Raw genomic sequence first — 26221 nt, 5'->3', positions numbered from 1 at the left:
AATGATAATTAAATCTATGAGAACTGATTATGTCATCAAGTGAGAGATTATAGAAAGAGAATGGAGGCGGCTTAGTACAGAGTCTTAGAGTCAGGATTAGTGATAGAATCTCAAAGACCAACTATCTCAACCCCTTCATTTACAGTTGAGAAATTTGAACTCTGAGGAGGTCAAGAGATTTACCCAACATCATAGATATAATAATATATCAGAGACAAGTTCTAAACCCACATCTTCTTGACTCTAAAATTCTTAAAGAGTTGTCTTTGAGTGCTGAAAATTACAGTGCCTGCTCACACAGTCAGCATGTGTTAGAAGCCAGACTAGAATTGCACAGAGAACCATATATATCTCTATGGTGCCTCCCCACCCCCAATTTAGTTATTTTTTTTTTTTTTTTTGCTGAGGTTAAGTGACTTTCCCAGGGTCACATAACTAGGAAGTATCAAGTGTCTGAGACTGGATTTGAACTCAAGTCCACCTAATTTCAGGACAAGCATTCTATACTCTGCATCATCTAGCTGCCCCTATGTTGCCTTCTTTTACTAAAGAACTTAAAATTATTTTCCAGGACAAGAGTTTGTCACTCCACTCTTAATGAATTAGTAGTCTTGTTTGTTCATAACAAATTTTCCCATCTTTGTTAATTTGACTTCTGTGAAGTCATACCTCAGAGTTTTCATTTTAATATCCTTGATTGATAGTGATCTTCACAATTTTCTAAATGATAGTGATCCTTTATATTTCTACCTCTGAAAATATGTGTTTGCATCCTTTAACCATTCTGTTTCTTCCCTTTCTTTTACAGAGCGACTGCTACTGAGTTATCTGGAACATTATCAAAGTAAGCTATTTGTTTTTTTGATTTTTTCCTTATAAGTATGTATGACTTTTGATATGCACTAAAAGAGAATAGACTTTTGGTAGAAACAGCAATGACTAATGTAGATATTCACAACTTAATTTTATGTAAATGTGTACATTTACATATGTATACTGTGTACACTTGAGTTCACCCAAGTCACTACATGCAAAGTTACTCCTTTTTCTCTGTATTCAGTGGTCATCATAATCTTTCTGATTATTTAAATTTGCTCCTAATTAAAATAAGAGCGATGGATTAGATTATTTTTAACATTTCTTTTCTACTTTAAATCTTTGTTCCTATGACCTTGTGTTGTATATAATAGCTAGTTACCTCATTTTTTATAATAATATGTAGCTGTTGATATGTATATATATATATACATGAATTTTATTTTTTCATAAAAATTAAGAAATTGTTATATTACAGCATGCTATATTTTATTATACTACATTATTCTAAAATCAATATGCTACAAGTCAGTCAGTCTTACTAACTTAGCGGCTTGTATATTATTCCTACCATGCTCAAGTATTTATAGAGTTAGGGAAAGAATTCTGACTATACTTCAAAGAATTTGTAATATAGTTCCTGTGATAAGCTGACTATATTATTGAATTTTTGCCATAGGTGGAATCAATACCTAATAGTAATGTGTCATCACAAAAAAAATTGAATTGTTAATATATAATAAATAAGATATGATCTACAGACACTAAATGGCAATTTGGCATCCATTAAAAAGAATTGAGAAACTTCTGGTTTAAATGGCAGTGTGAAAGGTCATTGGGGAATCCTGGACTCCTACTAATACTATAACAAGGATTTTTTTTGAAAGGCATCTGATTGATTAATGATTAGGAAATCTAAAGAAAAACATCAATAAGCTTATTCATCCATCCCAAGACTGCACAAAAAGTCAGCTAGAAACTGTATACTCAAAGTATACATTCCTTCAGAGAAGTTGGTATAAACCCAGGTGAACTGGCAAAAAGCTTTTAACAGTACCTGGACTTGTGAGACCCTCAATGGAGACAAGGCCCTGAATTTCAAACAGAGAAAATTGGGAAATGAGAGCACAACAGCTATCCTATAGCAGAATCCACACTAGGGACATCTGACCACAGAGCATCAGATCTTGCCACCACTCTGACTAGCACATCAATAGAAGTGGAAATTGGAGGCAGGAACCCAGTGAATTGAGAACAGGCCAAAACAGGATCTCACTGCTCCATCCAAGAGTACAGAAAATGACAGAACTTGCCATTGGAACAAAAACTCAAATCAGTACTTGAGGTTAGAGATATAAGTAAACAGAAAAAAAAAATCAAGAAATATTATAGATAAAGAGGATGCCCTAGAAGAAAATAACTACTCAGAAACAAAAAGCAAGATTAAGAGGGGGGAAAAAATAGTTTGGTCACATGGGCTATAAAAGTACCTGGAAAAAAATGAAACAAGAATTCACCGCCAAAGAGAGGGATGATGCATTCAGAATGCAGATTGAGACATTTCTGGGAGAGAAGATGGCTAATGTAGGGATTTGTTTTATTTAATTATTCATTTTTATTATGGATTTTGTTTTGGTTTGTTTTTGTTTTCTCAACATTGGGGGAGGGGAATGATGAATGGGATGCAGACCTGAAACTAAAATTAAATTGAATTTTAATTTAAAAAAAGCAATTAACCAAGAAGTTTTTTAAATGGAATTGCATGTGAAGTAAGAGCTCTGGAGGAAATAAGTTAAAAGAGAATAAATAACTCAGAACAGGAGGTAGCAATTTTTATCCAAGTAACAGACTTTATGAAAATTAGAAGAGACTAAACAGAATTCAAGGGTCCCATGAAAAAACAAGAAGTACAAGAACAAAATAAAAAATTATTAAAAATAGAAAATACATGGAATTTGCTATCAAAAACAACTGACTTAGAAAACCAGTCAAAAAGAGGTATTCTCAGAATGACTGAACTTCTTGAATACCATGACCAAAAACAAACAAAAAAATAAAATAAAAACCTAAGCTTTGATGCTATATTTCAAGAAGTTATAAATGAAAATAATAAAGATTTATCAGAACCCAGGAATTAAGAGAATCTATCAATAATCTCCATAAAGAAACCTTGAAATGATAACTCTCAGGAATGTCATAGCCAATATCCAAAGTTTCCAGGTCAAAGAAAAAATGTATAAGGAAATAAATTTAGGATCATAGAAAATTTGGTAGTAACTTCTTTAATGAAGTGACAGTTTTGAAATATGACATTCCCAAAGGCAAAATTGAAAGACTTATAAATAAGAATAACTTACCCAGCAAAATTGAATACAATCTTATGGAAGGAAAGAAGTAGAGAGTAGATTTTCTTTTTTTTATTATTTTCATTATAGCTTTTTATTTACAAGATATATGCATAGGTAATTTTTCAGCATTGAAAACTGCAAAACCTTTTGTTCCAATTTTTCCCCTCCTTCCCCCACTACCTCCCCCAGATGATGGCAGGTTGACCAATACATGTTAAATATATTAAAGTACAAGTTAAATACAGTATATGTATACATGTCCATACAGTTATTTTGCTGTACAAAAAGAATCAGACTTTGAAATAGTGTACAATTAACCTGTGAAGGAAATCAAAAATGCAAGCGGACAAAAATGGAGGGATTGGGAACTCTATGTAGTGGTTCATACTCATTTCCCAGAGTTCTTTTGCTGGGTGTAGCTGGTTCAATTCATTACTGCTCTATTGGAACTGATTTGGTTCATCTCATTGTTGAAAAGGACCACGTCCATCAGAATTGATCATCATATAGTATTGTTGTTGAAGTATATAATGGTCTCCTGGTCCTTTCACTTACCATCAGTTCATGTAAGTTAGAGAGTAGATTTTCAAGAATTCCTTTTGAAAAGTCAAAGCTGAGTAGGAACTTTTCATTGTAAACATTAAAGTCAAGAGAAACTTTAAAAAGGTCAATATATTTGAGCAATTGGGAAATATTAAGTGATGATGAAATATTTACATTTTATGAGGAAAAATACACTAGATATCTTTCAGTAGCCTTAAAGGAAATAAGGAAGATGAACAGGAGAGTGGAAGGTCAGTCATTTTGTTATAAGTTGATTGTCTTGAGATGGGAAAGAAAAAGGAGGAAAAAGGAATATGGAAAGAAATAAGGAAAAAGGAATTTACTTTATTAGGATAAGAAGAAAAATAAGCAATGTGGAAGAGAAATGAGGAAAATACACATATTATATGAACCTCACTTTGATCTGGACAAAAGAGTTCTCTTTTCCTTAGCCTCTCCCTCAGCTTCCTCCCTCTCTCCCTTCCTTTCTCTCCCTCCTTCCCTTTCTCTCACACACAATGAAACAATGAAAAAAATGTTTTAAGAACTAATGATCAGTATCTGATTGAAGGAAAGAGAGGAAGGACAGTTAAATAGAAACAGATCACTCCAATTTCAGATCACTGATATTAATCACATTCTTTCTTTTCTATCACCCTCCTTTATTGAGTAGTAGAATGTCAAAAAAAAAAAGGAAAAATATAAGATGATATAATAGAGAGGAATTGCAATGAATAATCATAATTGTGAATGTGAATGGAATCAATTCATCCATAAAATGGAAAAGATAGAATTGATTAGGAGGTAGAATCTAAAACTATTTTATGTATGAGAAAAGATAGAGATATAGGGGTCTAGACAAGTAATTTCACTGGGATAGGGAGCTCCAAAGTATCTCTCTACCAAGATAGGTCAGCATGTATTTTTTTTTATTTTATTTTATAATAACTATATGTTAGACATGTTGCAGTATATCCTAGATACAATATATGTTGGCAGAACCGAACAGTTCTCTTGTTGCACAGGGAGAATTGGATTCAGAAAGTAAAAATAACCCAGGAAGAAAAACAAAAATGCAAATAGTTCACATTCGTTTCCCAGTGTTCTTTCTTTGGGTATAGCTGCTTCTGTCCATCATTTATCAAATGAAACTCAGATCTCTTTGTCAAAGAAATCCACTTCCATCAGAATACATCCTCATACAATATCGTTGTCGAAGTGTATAATGATCTCCTGTTCTGCTCATTTCACTTAGCATCAGTTCATGTATGTCTCTCCAAGCCTCTCTGTATTCATCCTGCTGGTCATTTCTTACAGAACAATAATATTCCATAACATTCATATACCACAATTTACCCAGCCATTCTCCAATTGATGGGCATCCATTCAATTTCCAGTTTCTGGCACTACAAACAGGGCTGCCACAAACATTTTGGCACATATAGGTCCCTTTCCCTTCTTTAGTATTTCTTTGGGGTATAAGCCCAGTAGTAGCCCATTCTGGTCAGCATGTATTTTTAACATAGTCTTAGGAAGTTTCCTGAAAGTATCAGGATCAGCATGTGTGATAGAATGATTCACAGAGAGTTAAAATGAAAGACTGAAGCAGAATGTGTCCGGGGAAGGGGGGGGGGGGGAGAGAGGAGTAAAAATAATCAGAATCACAGGCAGGTAACAAGTAAATTTGACACGATCATATACTATGACATAAAATCCTTAGGGGAAAAAAAGGTACAGAAAAGCAGAAACATTAATACAAACTTCCTAAACATAATACAACAAAACTCAAAATCAATAAAGGGCTTTTGAAAAAGGATTTGAGCCCATGATACCACTAAAATGTTCATACCTTCCCAAAAAAATAAGGAAAAGATTGATATGTACAAAAATATTCAAGCAGTATTTCATATGGTAACAAAGAAATAAAGACTTTCCATTGAGAAATTATTAAATGAATTGTGCCACATGTGTAAATATAATGGAATATTATAGAAATGCCAAAAGGAACAGATTCAGAGAAACCTGGGAAGACCTGTATGAACTGCTACAGAGTGAGGTGAGCAGCATCAGTAACACAATTTATACAATGACTATAATAATGTTAACAAAAACAAGTCTGAATAGCTTAAAAACTATGATCAAGAAAATAATGAACTCCATTTTCAAGTGAACATTTCATGGTGTTTGCTTCTCATCTCTAGAAAGAAGTGGTAGGCTAGAATTCAATGGACATACATTTTAGACCCAGCTGATCTATAAATTTCTTTTGCTTGATTGTGCTAACTTGTTACAAATGAGGGTTCTTTTTTGTAGGGAGGGAGGGAGAAAGGAAAAAAAAATGAAGCAAAGAAAAAAGGAAGGAAGGAAAGATGGAAGAAAGGAAAGAAGAAAGGAAGGAAAGAAGTATTGAATTGACTATATACTTTTAAAAAACAAGTCATAATGAGATTCAAAGTTTCATATACAATCATCTTTTTCTGTTTATCTTTGTTTATTGAAATATTCATTTTTATTTTCATTTTTAAATTTTTAAATGAAAGTAAAAGTGTTATGAAAATAAAATATTAACAATTCAAAAAAACAAAAACAGAATTTAGAATTTTATCATTCAGTCAATCATTCAACAAACATACACCTGAATGTGCAAAACATTGTGCTACTTGTTGAGAAGATGTTCTCTTCCCTCAGTGAACTTTCAGTTTGATCAAAGAAATGAAATTGTTTTGAATTATGTGTACAGCTTTATATCTCTCAGCATTCTTAATGCAACCCCTTGAATATATCAGACACATAACAATTATTTGTCAAATGAATAAATAAATCAAATGCTAGTAATAAATAGAAAGAAAGAAATCCTCAGGAACTATGAGAATTAAAGGTGAAGAGAACTGTAAATCTCATTTTGTTATGGAATGTATAAGCATAGTTTATTGTATTTATTTTTAAAAGGTAAAGATAATTTCAGTTTTAAAATTTCCAAATATTATTCACTGCAACTCAACTGTTTAAAGTATTATCAGACTTGGCTTCTTGGATTCCCTCTCCCCCCCCAAAAAAAAGCCCATTTTAACTATATGCTTATTCTTATGTTTAAAACTGAACATGTGTTCTGCTTTATACACCATCACTGAGTTTGTACATTGTCTTCTAATGTGGAAAAAAGTCCACCATGTAGATCCAAACATCACTTCATTTACAATAAAAGAGAAAATTGTGTACCTGCCCATGTTTATGATGGATGTTAATCTTGAAATAATGAAATAGGGAATGACTTCCAAACTTTTACAGACCAGCTAAGGATCAGACCACCTACGTGCTGCCAGATAGAATACACACCGTGCTGTAATCATGCAGATGAAAATTACTCAGATGTCTGAAAAATCTGGGGTGGCACGCTGAATTCTATTAAGTGACATTATGTGATGAATATCAAGCAGCAACTCAGATTCATTATAGTCCATTTAATACTCAAGGGACAGTGGGCTATTTTGTTGGCTTTGGTGGAAGGTGTTTTGGTAATGATATACTTATTTTTGTGAAAAATTATTTCATGTTTCAGGGTTGAGTCATCTTGAAAATATATAATGTTCCCAGAGAAATCTTTATTGTAACTGCTGTCCTTTCAATGCATAGCTTAAAAGATATGAAGAACAACATGACAGTTATTTCTCATTTATGCTTAAAAGCAACTCCTGTCTTCAGGAGATGGTCTGGGACATCATTTACTAGTATATACTTGCTTTCCACTAATACAAAAGCAATTGGATTATTTGATGATAAATAATATCTCTCTTGGCATCCAACAATATTTCTTTTGATAATTCATTTGCATTATCTAGTAGAATTCAAATCAATTGTTCTATTCTTTGTCTCATTCAGATTTCTCCAGATTTATATCGATAAATGAGCCCTGGAATGCCTTAATACATTTTAGAACCAAGCACTGAAATGAATTTATTTGTTGTTTGGCTAATGATTAGTGATACATGCCCCTTAGCTCTTTTTATCCTTTTAGTCATTAAAATAGTACTTACCTCTGTCATCTAAGAAATGGAAAAATCACAGTTCAGGCAACTGCTTCCTAATGATATGTAACTAGAAAGATAGTGGCATTTTATAGCAGCTTTATGGGTTAGTTTTCATTGGCTATGACTGTCTTGAAATTTGTGAAAGGCCATTCATAAATATTGCACAGGGATAGAGTATTTCAATTTTAATTGCCTTTCATAGCATTAATTTAACTTAGCTGGCCACCAGTTGATAATATACTATAAAAATGTGCAAATCATGGAACAGCTTAGTTTGTCTTGGTAGTAAAAAAAAAAAAAAAAAAGACTTTGAAGCTGAAATGAAATATGCACATAAGGTGATTGAGCAAGCTACAGGTTTGTTTTTCATTGCTAATGATAACCTAAATGTGTTTTTGAATTCTTGCCATCACTGAAATTAAAGCCTAGTGATAATAAGTCACCAGAAAAAAATTAGATTATATGAGCAACATGCACTAAGCATTGTAATTGTATTATAAATATTAAAGCCAATGATCTTGTCTAGATTAAAACAAATGTTTAAACTGGCTGCATGGAGGATTCGCGCTTATTCTCTTACTCAGAAAGTCGTCGGGAAATAGGAGTTATCATTCCATTTAGCTAACTGTGAAAAGTGATTATTTCCCATAGTCTATATCACCCATTGTGTTCATTCTTCTTGTAGCAAAGACCAGTTCAGCTTTTTCTGTGTGTTTACATAAAAATAGGCGTTGCCAGATTGCTAGCCATGCTTGATAACATTTTCTTCTAAGAGGTTATTAATTAAATTAAAATGAAACTCCCAATTATCCAAATGGAATGGAAACAATGGTTAATTAGGATAACTTAGGGGGGGGAACAATTTTAGTGTAAATGATGCCTAACCAGAATCGAAGTCATATTACTAATAGCAGGGTGAAAGAGGGCCTGAAGTTCGCATCAACATAAGTTTTGATTGTTTTAACAGGTGCAAGATCTTGAAAGGCAGTATCATATTCATTCCATTTTACTATCAGTCAATATAACATATAAAAGAATAAATAGTCCTGTAGTTTAATGCTTTAAGAAAGTTCAGGAATTATTATATATAATAAAATTCCTAAATAATTAATAAATAAGCATTTAGTACAAGCCTAATATATGTCAGGTATTATGTGAGGTATTAGAGTTACCAGACAAATAATTAGCTAATCTCAACTTACAGTAAGTTTTCATTCTAATAGGGGACAAAAGTAAAGATAAAAATATATACATCATAGACATATAATTAGATAGATAGATAACATGTGCTGGAAATGTAAACTGGGAGTCATCTGCTTAGAGATGATAGTTAAGCCATAATAGTTTAAATGCAGAGGCTAATGAAGTCATCAAGAGTGTAGTGGGAGAATCAAAGAGAGTGTCGCACAAAACCTTGGGAAACAGCTCCTTTTAGGAGCTATCAGAAGAGATTGAAAATGCTAAGTCTTGATAGGAAATAGTAAATTAAACTATGAGAGAGTAATTAAACTAGGAGAGTAATGTCACTAAAACCCAGACAGAGTGTAGTATCCAGGAGGAAAGGTTTAAAATGCAGCAGATAGGTGAAGAAGGGGAATTCCAACCATAAGATTTGACAATTGGTTTACTTTGGAGAAGGCAGTTGTAGAATGATATAGTTTGAAGACCAGAATCAAATAGGTAAAGAAATGAAAGATAGAAAAAGTATAAATATAAATAATAACTTTTTCAAGGAGTCTGGCTGAGAAAGAAAAGAATAATAGTTTGGAGAGATGTAAAGATTTAGTGAAATGTTTTTTGTATGTATGTGGGTTTTTTTGTTTTGTTTTAAGGACAAAAATCTAAAATTCTTTGTTTGTTTGACTACCTCATTTTATGACATTTCTTGAGTATACTTCATTATATGATAATCCCCTCTGAAATTTAATTTCTTTGGTCTTAATTATTTGGAAAGAACAGCTAGGTGGCACAGTTGGCTAGAGTGCTAGGATTGGAATCAGGAAGAAATATCTTCCTGAGTTCAGATCAGGTCTCAAAATACCAGCTATGTGATTCTTAGCAAATTACTTAATCCTGTTTACCTCAATTCCCTCATCTGTAAATTGAACTGGAAAAGGAAATAGCAAATTACTCCAGTGTTATTGCTAAGAAAACTCCAAATGGGATCACAAAGAATTATTCATGACTGAAAAATAAATTATTAGGAAATTAGAAATCAACAAAATACAATCAGTGGCAGGGGCAAAAGGCTATCTTTCTATTTTGACCAAAGACATCACTAAGCCACATGACAAGAAGCTCATTACCAGTTATGATTCTTCTGCTACAATTTAATAACAAAACCAGATAATAATGGGGGAAGAAATGGAGGCAAGAAGGAGAGAATCAAAATTTGCTTTAAAAACAAAACTCACGTTACTATTGCATTTATTTCTTGCTTTGTTTTCTTAGCTTTCTTTTGTCAATTCTTCCCTCACCTAATCCTCCAGTGCCTAATAATCTTGATTTTTTTTTCCTAGAGAACACATTTTTCACTTTATAATGGGTGTCAATAGCAAAATACAATTCAATATAAGTGATTTTCATTTCAAACTACCTATTTAGGAACACATCTATTTGTATATCAATACCCAAATAATTGAGAATTGTTGATTTTTTAAAAAGAAAATTATATATAAAGACAGACACACATATACAGATATGCACATATATGTATTTCTAGAACATGATTTCCAGAGGTGATAAGTCCTCTTCCAGAGTCCTCTGAACATATATTTCCTGTTTTTGATGATGATGATTTCATTAGAAATTCAAAAAGAAAATTCTGCTATCTCCAGATCAAATTGTAAGGAAAAAAAAGGAAGGCATACTATTTATGTAGCATTTATTATATGGCAGCACCATACTAAGTGCTTTAGAAATATTTTTTCATTTTATCCTCACAGTAGTTCTAAGAAGTTAGGGACTATTATTGTCCCTATTTTACAGTTGAGGAAACAGGATCAGAGTTTAAGTGACTTACCCATGGTAATATAGCTAGTAAGTGTCTATGGCCACATTTGAACTCAGGTCTTCCTGATTCCAGGCCCAATGCTCTATCCTCTGGATTACCTAGCTTGTCTCTTTGTAGTCAATCCAAGAAAGGTAAACCTCTATAATAATTCTATAAGGTAGGAATTTTCAGGTAATTATCTGCATTTTACAGAAGAGAACAACTGGGGTTTTAAGATATTACATGACACTCCCTCTCCCCTCACCATGGTCACATTCCTGCTAAATAGCAGAGATTAAAATCAATCTCAGTGATCTCTTGAATCTTTGACTGTGGTACTCTTTGTACCACGTTACCCTTCCAATTCTCTTGGAAATCCATGTTGAAATTGTACAGTTTTTAATAGTTAAATCTTTTTATCATATCTAATGCCATTTATCTTAATTAGTTTGGATAAATTTTCTGCTGCTTTCATTTTTTTATAATAAGCCTCCACAAAATAGAAAAAAAAAAAAAAGGTCAACTCCTATCCTAACTTTACATTAATGACAAAGAAAAAGTTTCATTGACACCTTTTATTATACCACAATATTTCCCAATATTCTCCCTTCATCAAAACTCTCCCTCATAACAAAATGAAAACAATTTGACTAAACTAATGCAGACATGAATATGTCTTACTACTTACCCAAAATTCTGCAGCTGCAATCTCTTCATCTCTCTCTCTCTCTCTCTCTCCCTTCCCCAAGAGAGGTTAAAGAGATTTCTTCTTCTTTCCTCCCAGATAAAAATTTTTCATTTCATCTAAGTCAAGCTTCCATTTTTAAGCCCATTTTGTTCACATTATTGTATCCATTATATATATTGTTCCCTTGGTTCTGCTTTCTTTGCGCACAAAAACTTCATAAATTTTTTGTGTATAATAACTTCTTATAGTTTCCTTTTTTTCTTCTAAATTTAATGTCATTTCTAGTCCTCTCCTCTGTATGAGACCAAATTCTCTATATTTCTCAGAGACATAGAAGTGAGGCAAACTACAATTGCTCATATTTGATATGGAATTTCTCAGGAAAATGTTGAAATTATATTATCCAAGAATTCCATTTAAGCCCAAAGTAGTACACATACATTATAAGTTGACATCTAAAGGCTATCTTTTCATTCCTTTTCTTGGCTGTTACTTCCTCTTTATCTTCTCATTTTCTTCTTAGAAAAAAAATATGGATTAAAATAAAGTCTTCATCAATTCTGAGATGATTTAAATTTGTATATCTTCCTAAATTTCCTTGTTTTTTTTGTCAAGATAATCATGACACTTCTAATTACCTAATTCAGTAACCTTAAAATTTTCTTGATTTCTCACTCTCTTTAATCTTATATCTCTAATAAATTGACATTATTTTATTGTTTTTCCTGCTATAACGTCTTTTGACATCAGTTTCCTTCTCTCCTTTCCCATAGTCAATATCTTAGTTGAAGTCCTCATCACCTCTTGTCTGAATCAGTACAATTATCTAATTAGTCTTCCTTCATATCTCTCCCTCTCCATTCCATTTATCACATAATGACCAAAATGATAGTTCTAAATCATGGGTCTAATCATGGACATTTCTATATTCAAAAAGCTCCCGTGTTTTCCATTTGTCTTTAGAAGAAAATATAAACTCTTCCAGGTGGCTTTTATAGTTTTTCATGATCTGGCTCCAGCCAGCCTACTTTTCCAGGTTCAATATATTCTAGCCAAAGTTCCTGTATGTTTCATCTCTGATCTACCTGACTTTGAACAATCTATCTTCTAGTCTAATAATGAACTCCTTCTTGATCTCTGTTATAATCCCTAACTTTCTTAAATGCTCAGTTTAAGAAATCACATTCTTTCTTTATCTTATTCTCTAGCGCCTGCCCTCCTCATGAAATGTCTTGCAATTTACTTTGCCTGTATACCTTTGTGTATATGTATATATATGTATATGTACATGCATTTACTTTATTTTATTTTTTAAAATCTGACTATTGTTTCCCCAAAGAGAATCTAAGTTTCCTTCAGGAAGGAACCATCTCACTTTTGTTTTGGTACCAAGAAGCGCAATGACTGGCACAAAGTTAGCTCTTAATAAATGATTTTTGCTTAATAGATGAAAATGACTATTTATCTTTTTAATTTTGTGGTAACATCAATGCAATAGATAGAATATTCATTTGGGGAAAGGATTACATCTATTCAGTCAACAAAACTCTGCATATATCATCCATTTAGTGAAGGCATGTTTGGTTTATAGTTGAAAAATAAGTCTCCTTTAAATCTAAGTGAATGATTTATGCAATTGGAGGAAAAGCAAGTATTTTCTTCTTTTTGAAGAATAATTTTTTCCTCTTTTAATATTTTAAACTCAAATTATATATACTATTCACATATACATAACCAGCTTAGAGATGCCTATTACTCTTACATGAGAGAGAAAAGAGATGTTCTTCCCTGATTCATGTTATGTAAGAAAATTATAGGTTATATGATGTTTACCTTAGAAATTATTTTTCTTTGGAGTCTAATGACAAGTGACCAGAAAAATTGAACCCTTCTCTGCCAATTTTAAGAATTTTTTTTGGGGGGGGGGAAGGTGGAGTAGAGGAGGAGGTTTTTTGAGTAATTTTGGCTTAAAATGTTTTAACATTCAAGTTTATTTTATTAAACAATACTTAGATAGGAGTTTTATCTTTACAGACCTAGGAAAGTAATTTTGTTTATACCAATTTTTCAAATCCTGATTCTATAACTAGCTCTGTGAGAAAAAAATAGGGTGTAGTTTCTTTTTTAAATATTTGCCCTATATTGTGATTCCTTCAAGGATACTATTTTATTTTTCAGATTAGTGTTTGTTGTTCAACTAAAGTTAAATTGTATATTTAAAGTTAACTTTCTCCTGGATTCTTGTTCCAAAATAATCTTTTGCAGGGACCAAATCTAAGACCCAAAAATGCATCATAAGGAAACCAAATAAGTTACAAGTTGATAGAAATTGAAGGACAAAATATTATTATATCTAGTATTCATATAGAGTGTTAAGGTTTGTAAAGAGCTTTTTATATATCATCAGCTTAGGGAGAGTTGGGAGTTTAGATTTTTGTTTTTACATTCAATAAGTAAAAGTCAAATGCTACTGTTGATTTTCTTTAAAAAAAATCCTTACACATGAAAGTTTCTTTCTATATTACTTTAATGCATCCAAATATTATGTAGCCAGGAGAATGTTCATCTATTTATCATTTTCAGAATATGATTTTCAGTTATGTCCAATCACTTGTTCCAAAATATTTGCTTCTCTTATAGACCCACATGCCTATATTATCTGGGTTAAATGCTTTTGTTTATGTAGTGTAGTTTTCTGGCATATGTAGCAAGCAGCATAGTAAAGAAAAGATCTTCCTTCAGAAGGAAAACTTTAGAATACTGTTAGGTTGCTCATGGTGTGACCTATTTAGAGTACTCAGATTCTTCCCGTTGTAGACTGCATAATTAAAATTTAAATGGAACATGATAAAGAAATTATACTGGTGATCTCCAGAGATTTGAATACCCTATTTGGCTCTTTACAAGAGTATAGCAAAGGCATACTTTAAAATTTAATAAAGGCCTGGCCTAATTTTTTCCTTTTAGATTTTCCATAGCTGCTATGTAATTCAAAGCTCTGTTATATTATCTACAAGTGTTACCTGAAATAACTAATCAAAATAAAATTCTTAAAAGCATATTTAGCCCAATTTGAGAACACCATTATTTAAGCACGATAGCTTTTGTGTAGCTGTTGAACTCCTTCTAGATAAAGCCTGCCAGTGCCTGCATTTGTCACCATAGAGAATTGGAGTTTTATTCATTCTGTTTGTGGAAGCATTCATCTCTTCAGAGTTTATATAGCAAAAGGGTAGAAAATGGTTTCCGAGTAAGATATAATTTTGCAATTAGAATTCCTTATTTGCAGTGCAAAAGTTATACTTCATGGGAAGATTAAAAGGGAAAAAAATCCTACAAAAATAAGAATCATAAAGGAGAGCAGTCAGTGACAACATAAAGAAGAATTCTTGGTTTGAGCATGCTATGAGTCATTCTAATTTCTTTAGTAAATAACTTTATCATATAACCTTTCATTATTCTTTTTTTTCCTTTTGTATTTAAAGTGATATTGGAGAGATAAAATTGTATTTTAGTTTGACTTCATTATAGTTACTTAATAATACTCTATTTTACACATAAAAAGTGTTGTTAAAAAACATGTTTTGTTACCTCAAAGCAGTATCTGAGCTTTTGTTGTTCACTGGGCTTTGACAAAATATCCAAACTCACACATACAGAAGAGATTCCCTTTTAGCTCAAGGTTATTCATTTTTATACTTTCACGATCATTTGTCTCCATTGATTGTGATTTAGGATTTTCAAGCTACCAAGAATGTGTAAATGAATAAACTCTACTCTCACTGAATTTCTTAAAAGCATATAAACCTTTTCCTTCCAATTAGGTTTTATAAGTCTTTCTATAAGGTTTGTTTTTATTCCCTTCTTGGTAGATATGCAAACTTTCTTTGGGTCAAAACTGTTTAAAGATCCTAGGTTATTATTTCCATTTCTCAAAGAGGCAATATTAAACACACAAAATACTGCATTAGAAATCAAATTGCAACAGTGACACAAGCCAATAGAAAAAAATACACAAATTTACCATTAAATCTGACTATTCAGCCTTAACCCTCTACTTTTTATGCTCCAGAGGTCATGTAGCATCAGTAAAAATATTCTTAAAAGAAATTCTGTCTGGACACATGGGTAACTTGTGAATAAATAGAGAAGCATGCTTTACCACAGTAATATAACTTTTGTAAGGCCTTATCAAATTAGATTGCAATCAACAGAATGGAAATAACCAGTTTTCATAACTTTGGTTTTTGTTGCTGTTTATTGTGTTGGTGGTGGTGGTTGTAGGTGATTTGGCTAATCTCATTTGAATGACTAGACTTAATTGAGGAGGTTTAGCAGTGTTCATGGCTAAATGTTATTAGCATGATGTCATCTGTGAAAAGGAGCATTTTAGAGAACTTCATAAATTAAAAAAAAATCCCTGTTTCATTCTTTCATCTTTTCCTCAGACATGGGTATGACAATATGGCCAATAGGTACTCAAGAAATATCCCTTTACATATTAAAGCAAAAAATAAAAATAGGTTATGATTTAGTCAATTTTAACTTTGTTTTCTAGTATGGAAAACTTTTGGTACTCTGCCGAAACATATGAGAGTCTTTTCAAAGTAATATTTAATACATATTAATACATATTAAACTAATTACTTAGCATTACAAAAGAACTGAACTATATTTATATAGCTATCTTTTAAGTTTGTACATCTCGAATTAAGAAACTTTGTTAAAAGATAATGTTATTTTTGCCAAAGAAATTGTAATGACTTCTAGCATGCTCAAGCCATGACTTCTATGTTATTATACTACAGACACCAACTTTGAGGAAAAAAACTGCCCTCCATAGAAGAAAATCAATCAAAACTTAGGATGAAAAAAAAAAAAAAAAAAACAAGTCACCCAAGTTTATACTACAAGTCCATAAAACAAGAGAGCTCTCATTTGGTCAGTGTGCTCCAGTTCAATGGTACTGTGGAAGATCAATATTTACTCTGTACTACTGGGATGAAAGCAATATGACTTTAAATACCTGGTTCCATTAACTATGCAATATTGTAGAAAAAGCATTAGATTGGGGGTCAGAAGACTTAAGTTGAAAGACTTCTTCTGCTGTCACCTGGGTGACCCTGAGCAAACCTATGTTTATCAAATGTAGTATCTTCTCAGCTTTCATTTTTCTTCTAATTTGGTATTAATTTTTACATTTGCCCTCATCACTAGATGATATGACTACATAAAAATGATTGATTCTGAAATAATTGTTATGTCAGAAGCTAGTGATTTTCTATCTATTGCCATAATGGCATATTTTGGTAGTGTTCTTTAACACTCATTATTTCCAGGATCTTCTGGCTTTCTCTCTTTTTCTTTTCTTTTCCTTTCTTAAAGTATTCACAGTATTGAGATATTAGATTTCTCATTAGCTTCTGAGTCTTTATTCTCCCTCATTTATTTCTTTATTGAAAATTGTGTTTCTTCCACACTATCTCTATTGACCTTCCTTTGCACCATCTTGGTATCGAAGCAATTCAGTATCAAAATTTATGTTGTCTGGATTCAGTGAATTGTTTTGTACTTCATAAAAATTTTCTCCTTATTCATCCCTTATAAGAAATACTACTACATAAAGTAATTTTCATAATGATCTCTTTTCTCATGCATATAGTAACCCGATTTCCTATATAATTATGTTTTTAATTGCCCTGTAACATACAATGAAACCATCTTTATCAATTCCTTTTTTCTACCTCTTTGAGAATAACCTTAGAGTTTGTCTTCCATGTGACTATAACTCCTTTCTGATTCTCTTTATAATGATGATTACCCAATCAAGATGGCAGAACACATAGTTTAGAAAATTCCAGGTTCTTCATATACCCTAAAGAAAAAAAAAAGAAAGAAAAAGAAAAAGAAAATTTAAGAAAATGAGTAAATAAAAATAAGCCATAATGAGATATAATTGAAATAGATTAATCAGAAATATATACTGTTAAGAAAACCACAGCTGAGATAAAAACAACATGGGAATAAATTAAGTTAGAATTAAAATATGTTCAAAAAGATAAGGTGGGTATATTTTTTTTAATAATAAAAAAAAATGAGGTATGAAGACCTCAAATTTATGTTGCAATTATGTTGAAAAGAAAATTAAATCCAAGCTAACATAGCTAACTGGAATAAGTACTATCACAGAAAATCAGTGAATTAGACAAAGAATTGGCAAAATCACATTATAAAAGGATAGACCTGGTAAACAGATCATACAAAATTTCAGGATTGCTGATATCCAAGGATTTTTAGGGGAAAAAAAATTTTGAATACCATGTTCCAGGAAATCACTAAAGAAAATCTTCCATAACTAGTAGGAAATGGAGATGGGAAAAGCTGTAAGATACAAATAGGCTTTACAGAAACACAATTAGAAAATATTCACTTAGTGCCTGACATATAGAGGCAACATATAACGTAGTATATTTAGATTCAAAAGTAGTGAGTAGGGTACTGGATTTAAAGTCATAAAGACCTAAGTTCAAATCCTACCTTACCACAACTTCTGCTTGCCTCATTTTTCTCATCTGTAAAACAAGGGGGTTGAATTCAGTGACCTCTAAAGTATTTTCCAACTTGCAATCTATAATCCTATGATACTTATGACCTTGGTGACCTTAGATAAGCTATATTTTACATCCTTGGGTCTTACTTTTTTAATCATAAAATGAAACATTCAGATCAGATTTCTTGGGTCTCTTCTAACCCTAAATAAATGATTTTCATTTATTTGTTGAACACGTTATGGTTAAACTGCAAAACAATAAGGAGAACATGCTGCCAGTTACTAGAACAAAGAAAGAATATACCAAACAAAGAACATAAATTTCCATTAGAAATGATTTTTCAGTGAGGAAAGTAGACAATCAGAGATATTGAAATATACTCTTCATAAAAATTAAGAAACATGTATCATAAATCTAGATGGAATAAGAAAGCTTTACTATAAGACATAGATGTTTGGGAAACAATCAGACTTTGAAAAGTTAACAAATGCACTTCAAGGAAGTCTTCTGACTTCCCAAATTAAACCAGTTACTGATTATGTGAATATCCTAAAAGAATCATATTGGCCAATTTTCTTAGAGTCAGTATGATACTTCAGAGAAACAAAGGAAAAAAAGTAGGAAAATCAAGATAAGAAAAAGATAGGTGCCAAGTAATTTCTCCCCTGACCCCACCCCAAAAAAACTCTCCTGACAGTGTAAATCAAATATATATATATTATTAATCATACAATTTGCTCAGAGTGAGTTTATTAACTTTAAATTGGGTTTTTTGAAGGGACAAAGGTTTAAGCCTCTAATTTCTTCATCATTGAGAACTCCAGATGTGGAAATATTCTCTGACAATGCAGAACAGCAATTTATATGTAATTTATAATCTCACAGTATGACCTACCACTTGGAGAGATTAAAAGACTCATCTTGATCCTACAACTATGATGGGTCACAGATAGAATTTGCTACCAGATCTTTCTAGCACTAAAGCTTCTGTATTGTCTGTAATCCAATGACAGAAATATTAAGAATAAAAATGTACTTCTTTCAAAAGAATTATTGAAAAAAGGCATACTTGAACAAATGCAAAATTAAATGAAAATAGATTAAATACTCTATTTTTAATGGGGAAAATGGAATAATGTATTTGTCTCAGGAATGGAAAGAAGCAACATTTCTATTGATCAAACAAATGGAGGACATTATTAGAGACAAAATCTATGGTTTTTATCATGTACAGATAAAAGGGTTGTATGAAAGAACAACAAAGAGCAATACATTTAAAATTATTAAAAAAGAAACAGATTGGTGAAAAATATCGACAGTATAATTTGTAGTGAGAGTGTCAATATGAATGTGATTTAATTCCTCCAGCTATGTATCAACTTATTGGATACTGGGTAAAGATCACACATTTAAACTACTTGCAGTTTAATTAACATTTTTATATTGTCTCAGAACTGTGTAATTCATAGCTAGTGACCCATAAAAGGTGATTATACATACATGTGATACATAGGTTATAATTAAATTGCTTTGCCATTTAATGATGTTGATAAAGTCACTGTTCTCTGGGTCTCAGTTTCTTCATTTATAAAATGAGAAAGGGAGATTAGATGATCATCTATAATGTCCCTGACCCTGTCCACTGCCTGAACCATAATAAATGGTTAATACATATTTCCTACTTTGCCTTTCAGCTTTAATGTCATATAATAAATAATTCTATAATAAATTTTGCTTTTCTTTCAAGAATTAGAGATTAGTTTGAAATATCCAGAGACAGTTCTCAGTATGGTATTTTACAAAATATAGTAAAATTTCAAATACTTTGGTGGTCAATGGACTGACCAATGAGCTTTTGAAATAGACTTAGTTGTCCTGAGACTAACCCATTGTTTAAAAAGAAGTGACGATTACATTTTATCTTCTATTTATCTATCAGTATTGACTGCCTTGATTGTGTTGTTTTATATGTCTTTGTATATTATTTGTGTTTTCATTGGCTGCTATCTTTTGTTTTACCTTAGTTGCTACATTGACTGAAATTAATATCCCAGGAGAAGATAAAAGTTATGCTATGAATCTCTGTTCAATATTGAACATAATCACTATAGAAAACTGTTAGTTGAAAAGAACTATATAAATGCAAGATTATGCTTTTAAATCAGTCAGAAATTTAAGTTACTATATCAATCAAGGCTTGACTTTCAATTCTAAGTTTATGATGAGTTGCTGGAATTGAAAAGAGAACAGATTTCTCTTTCTGTTAAAAAATTTTTAACTTAAGAAAAATGAAGTATTATTCATTTCAGAGGTAATTGTATTTCCAGATACTTTCATTCTGTATCAATGAATATGGATAATATGAATCTAGATAGACTGTGACAACATGAATACATATATATACACACACACACATACAAATATATATATATGTATATATGTAATCAGAGAATTGACTGTGGTTTTATAGCTGATTACTGAGGAAATGACATGATAGACTATGCAGCTTTTAAAAGAGTCTTTTCATTTTCACCTAGAACAAATAAAAGAAAATGTTTTAAAAGTAACATTTCTTTCTTTTCTCCCCTTCTTTCTTTTCAAATCTCTCCTCCTTTGATCCCTTTACTAAAGGAAACAAAAGTATCTTGAATCTAAAAATCTAATTTGGAGTGATTTTACAGCAAGAGATAGTTAACTGAAAAATTCAGAATCCAATAATAAAGAAATAATCATTTTAGTGAAAAGCCAGCTGTTGACATTGGTTATGGTACGAGAATGTTGATGAAAAATAGCATTTAAGTAATGTTTTTACAAGTAGAATTGGTTTTGTTTAGTGTACTGAAGTTATTCAAAAGGGAATTTCTTATTTAGGTCTAATAGCAAGCAGAACAGTGTAGACAGGCCAAAATCCAACCTGCAAAAGGATACTCTTTAAATTTAGAGAATGAAAATTGCTAATCCATTATATTTAAGAAACCAAACAATAGTTATCCAAGAAAATATTCCTGCATTGTCTGTGTCTTTCAATTCTCATTTGAATGAGTGCTTTATAGATTTCTGCTATGTTGAGAGATCTTTAAAAATCCCATTACTAATATATGGGGCAGCTAAGGTTCAGAAGATTCTCAGTGTATTAATTCTAGCATTCTGAATTTTTAAATTAATTGGCATCATTAGTAGTAAATTGTGCGATAATTCTGAAATAGCCTTCCAAACCAAGTGGAACTGGCAGTATGAACATAGACCTGGTAATAAATGATCTTTGTAGAAGAAAGGGGATAGATTAGAAATAGTTTTCTGAATTACTTCTCTCTAATTTTGAGTTCTTTTGAAACTAATATCTCTTTTAGTGAATCCAGACTGAATCTTGACTCTTGTCATATTTTCTTTGCAATGAGGAGAAAGACAGTGGAAAACAAGAGAATCAAGTGAAGAGTTGATATTAGGACAACCCAGTGATCAAAGATCAGCATATTCATTACCATATGTTTATTTTCAAGGATGATAAAATAAAGCTATTGATTCTAAAAGCCTAAATATGTCATCCTTCATAGATGAAAAGACTAGTTCACAGTAGTGGCCCCAATCTATCTTTTCTGCCTTCATTCCCCTTCATATTCTTGGTGGTTCTAGTTAAACTACTCTTCATTCTCACTTCTTATCCTGTTCCTATTTGCCTCCATGCCTCATGTATAGAGTTGGAGTTGGATCTTCCCATCTCTTTGTCAAAATTTTCAAGGCTTCAAGCTCCAACCAAAATGAATTAGAGAATGAATTAATGGAAAAAAAAACCACTCTATTAATTATGTTCCAACCACAGTGTCAAGCAATGCAGATACAGATTGAAAAAACAAGACAATTCCTATCCTTAAAGAGCTTGCATTCTAATAGGGGAAGACAAAACAAATGATCAGGTTCAATTACTGAGGCAATGGAAATACCCAGTAAGTGTTTAGGGTACAGCAGCAGAGTGGATATAATGCATCTTCTTTACTGTCATTGCTATTGATAAAACTATATCCCATTTTTAACATCAAGCCACTTGATAGTAAGAAGAATTCTGGTGGCAAGAACTTTCTTTCTGACCTTGAGTACTGAGCAGGGGTCACATCATTTACAGAAATAATTGTTAAATTGCATCTCGGTAGGGATTGACCCTTGGATGATTGCTTAAAGACCTGGGTCAAAACAGAACTGGTGGCTTTTTTTGGGGGGGGGGCGGGGAATGGTGAGAAGAGGTGTTCGATAAAGCAGTCCTGGTAGTTTATTGCTTATTATATATCACCTCTTCAATGAAGATTTCATTATCTCCTCCAAAAGAAAGTTATTACCCTTCAAATTTCTTATAGAGGAAGCTGGTAAGTACAGTGGATAGAGTGGATAGAGAAGAATCATTAAGAGCCGAGTTGAAAGGTAGCCTTATACACTTACTACCTATCTGACTATGGGCAGATCTCTTTGTTTCAGTTTCTCCAAATGCAAAATGGGGATAAGAATAGTACCTACTTCACAGGAATGTTTTGAGGATCAAATACTATAAGGAAAACTAGTATGAGTAAACATATAGGCTGAATCATTTAAATACTATTTGAAATTCATATAAATTCAGAGTTAGAAGAGACCTCAGAGATGATCTAATCTAATCTGTCCCTTCATGGAGATTCCCTCTACTGAATCCCTGACAATTTCCCTATACTAGAGACCTTTATTAAGAGGAAAACCATTAACTTTTTTGTTGTTGTTGTTTATATAGCTTTTTATTTACAAGTTATATGCATGGATAATTTTACAGCATTGACAATTGCAAAACCTTTTGTTCCAATTTTTCCCCTCCTTCCCACTCCCTCCCCCAGAAGGCAGGTTGACCAATACATGTTAAATATGTTAAAGTATAAATTAAATACAATATAAGTATATATGTCCAAACAGTTATTTTGCTGTACAAAAAGAATCAGATTTTGAAATAGTATACAATTAACCTGTGAAGGAAATCAAATATGCAGGCAGACAAAAATATAGGGATTGGGAATTTTATATAATAATTCATAGTCATCTCCCAGAGTTCTTTCTCTGGGTGTAGCTGATTCAATTCATTATTGCTCTATTGGAACTGATTTGCTTCATCTCATTGCTGAAGATGGTCACATCCATCAGAATTGATCATATAGTATTGTTGTTGAAGTACATAATTATCTCCTGGTCCTGCTCATCTCACTCAGCATCAATTTATGCAAGTCTCTCCAGGCCTTTCTGAAATCATCCTGTTGGTCATTTCTTACAGAACAATAATATTCCATAATATTCATAAACCACAATTTATTCAGCCATTCTCCAATTGATGGGCATCCACTCAGTTTCCAGTTTCTGGCCACTACAAAGAGGGCTGCCACAAACATTCTTGCACATACAGGTCCCTTTCCCTTCTTTAAAATCTCTTTGGGATATAAGCCCAGTAGTAATACTGCTGGATCAAAGGGTATGCACAGTTTGATAATTTTTTTGAGCATAGTTCCAAATTTCTCTCCAGAATGACTGAATGTATTCACAATTCCACCAACAATGTATCAGTGTCCCAGTTTTCCCACATCCCCTCCAACATTCCACATTATCTTTCCCTGTCATTCTAGCCAATCTGACAGGTATATTGTGGTGTCTCAGAGTTGTCTTAATTTGCATTTCTCTGATTAATAATGACTTGGAGCATCTTTTCATATGGCTAGAAATAATTTCAATTTCTTCATCTGAGAATTGTCTGTTCATATCTTTTGACCATTTATCAATTGGAGAATGGCTTACTTTCTTATAAATTAGAGGCAATTCTCTATATATTTTGGAAATGAAGCCTTTATCAGAACTTTTGATTGTAAAAATAAAACAATTAACTCTTGAGACACTGGCTGCTGTCTGAGCAGGATAGAGAACAGTCAGACTATCCCCTCCCTGGTGCCTTTTTCTTAAATAGAATTCTAAATTAAGCTAGGTTTTTGGCTGTCTTATTGCACTGGTAACTTATATTGAGCCTAAAGTTTCCATCTCTTTCCACAATTTGGTTTCTTTTCATTTGTAGAAAATATTAACTCATTGTGCTAATAAGATTTCAAAATATCATTTTTCTTCTTAATTCAATAAATATATGCTAAGCATCTATGATGTGAAAAAGCTTTTTGTAGATTCTTGGAATTTTTTTTAAAAAGATGTAATATAATATAGTTTCATGTATAAAGAACTCGAAATTTAAAACTGGGAAAGATCAGAGATAACTGGGGTTTTGATCCTGGTGACTAGGATGAGAACTTGGGAGGATGGTGGTACCAGCAGCTACTCACTGTGACTACACAATTAATTCCCTTATTTGGGTATAATTTTGTCATTTCTTTTGATCTGAACTCTGTTGGACTATAATAGTGATGCTGAAAGAAACAGAGACACAAGGGAGAGGATAACAGCATGTTAAATGAAAGAATGTTAGCAAAAGTCAAGATTATAAACCAGGCAGTTATTACTTTTTTGTTTTTTTTGAAGATGATGAAAGTTGCTTGGATTCTTCCAACACAGTTCTCTTAAAAGCCCAAACTCTTTGTGAACAAATACTCCCCAAACCTGCCCATGCCCCCTCGCAGCCTTATGAGGAAAAAGTATCATCATTGGCCTCCCTGAAACTCCATTTACACTGAGCATGCCTGACACCAGAGTTACATAGCAAAGTGAGTCGTAGATCTGGGAATTCATTCCATGAGCTCTGGCTTCCTTCTAGCATTACTACAAGCGCCTGACAATTCTCTTTTACAGATTTATTGATTTAATTTTTGTTTGGCTGTGCTGGCTATTAGAAAGTAAATTTCCTGAGGAAAACAGGATACTTTGGGAATTCATAAATGCTTGCAACACACTTGGATGCTACTCCAACTAACCATTTTTCCAAAACAGCCACAGAAAACAAGAACGTGACAACTGATTATCTTTTCTATTTGTTATGTTTTGATCAAAATGATAAAATGAATTTTGAGGGAGTTATTTTTTAAATAATTTTATCCTAGAATTTGAAAAGACAAATTAAATTTCTTCATCATCATCTGGGGATGTCAAGAACATATTTTTAAATTTTATGAATGATTATTGGACCAAGCTTTGGACTTGAAATCCAAAGTCTGAGCTTCAGAACTTCAGATCATAAAACAATAAATTTAAATCTGGAAGAGACCCTAAATGTCATTCACTCTAATCCTTTCCAGTTGTGGATGAGAAACTGAATTCCAGAAAAATTAAATGACTTACCTAATGTCACATAATTCATAAATGGCAGATCTAAGATTTAATATAGGTCCTCTAATTTCAAATGTAACACTTGTCTTCTGTAACTGTAGATATGTCACAACCTTTTCAAATCTCATTTTCCTCTTCTCTAAAAGAGGGAAAATAAGGTTTTATTTTTTGTTTTTTGTTTTGTTTTTGGTGAGAGAAACTGATCCTATTTGAAGTTCAGTTAAAAGATCTGATGATGTTTAGAACAGATTATAAAGCCCCATCTATTTTACTGGGTCTTTATGAGTAAAGTGCTTTGCAAATTATAAAGGACTATATAAATACAACATATTGCTATTACTTAAGATTCTTAATAAGGATTATTTTTCTTCTTACTGCTACATGCAAGTGGTATATCGCAATTTGAACTGCATGCTTTAAAATTTTCTAAGAACAGCAGAAAAATTTACTTTTTTTCCTTAAATCTTGCATTGTATAATCAATTTTATTATCTTTACTAATGAAAAGATAAGACTAGCATGGATAATTTAAATTTACCAATCATCCTTTAATTTCTTGTAGCCAACAGTTTTAATCTTCCCTATTGTGCCTAGATTTTATGGCAGAGCTCTGTCAAGGATGTTTTTTGATCCAAATCTATGATTTCATTTGTGTAAGAAATTCCCTATGAGGAAACCCCCTATAAGAATGCAGATCAGCAACTATCTTGTTAACTTATAGTCTTATAGAACTGCCTGAGACTAAAAGTTAAGTAGTTTAATTAAAAATTAAGTGATCAATCTAAATTAAATAGCCATTTTGTGTGGGAAATAAGCCTTGAACTCTGATCTTCCTATCTCCTACACAAAATGGCTATCTAATAAATAAAGTAGTTCTTGCCCTCAAAGAGCTTACATTCTATAAGCAAAGGCAACATGTACACAAATATGTATGTAGAAAATTCTTAGAAAATAAATATAAGGTAATTTATATCAAAAGAAGCACTAGCTCAG

The 26221-nt window shown here is 32.0% G+C and overlaps 1 protein-coding gene across 9 annotated transcripts in view; it reads left to right on the top strand.

Moving 5' to 3' along the window:
* Positions 1-26221, top strand: part of CELF2 (CUGBP Elav-like family member 2) — a 974186-nt gene that overhangs the window by 495501 nt on the left and 452464 nt on the right. For all 9 annotated transcript variants that reach the window (XM_052000334.1, XM_052000335.1, XM_052000330.1 and 6 more), the window contains one exon: positions 809-844. Coding sequence is in view for 2 of the 9 variants with exons in the window: in XM_052000324.1 (XP_051856284.1) it covers positions 809-844 (36 nt within the window). In the remaining 7 variants the exon portion in view is untranslated. The remainder of the gene's footprint in view (positions 1-808; positions 845-26221) is intronic.

Source organism: Antechinus flavipes, chromosome 5, assembly GCF_016432865.1.
Source record: "Antechinus flavipes isolate AdamAnt ecotype Samford, QLD, Australia chromosome 5, AdamAnt_v2, whole genome shotgun sequence".
Classification (NCBI taxonomy): Eukaryota; Metazoa; Chordata; class Mammalia; order Dasyuromorphia; family Dasyuridae; genus Antechinus; species Antechinus flavipes.
This window is presented reverse-complemented; position numbering and strand designations above follow the sequence as displayed.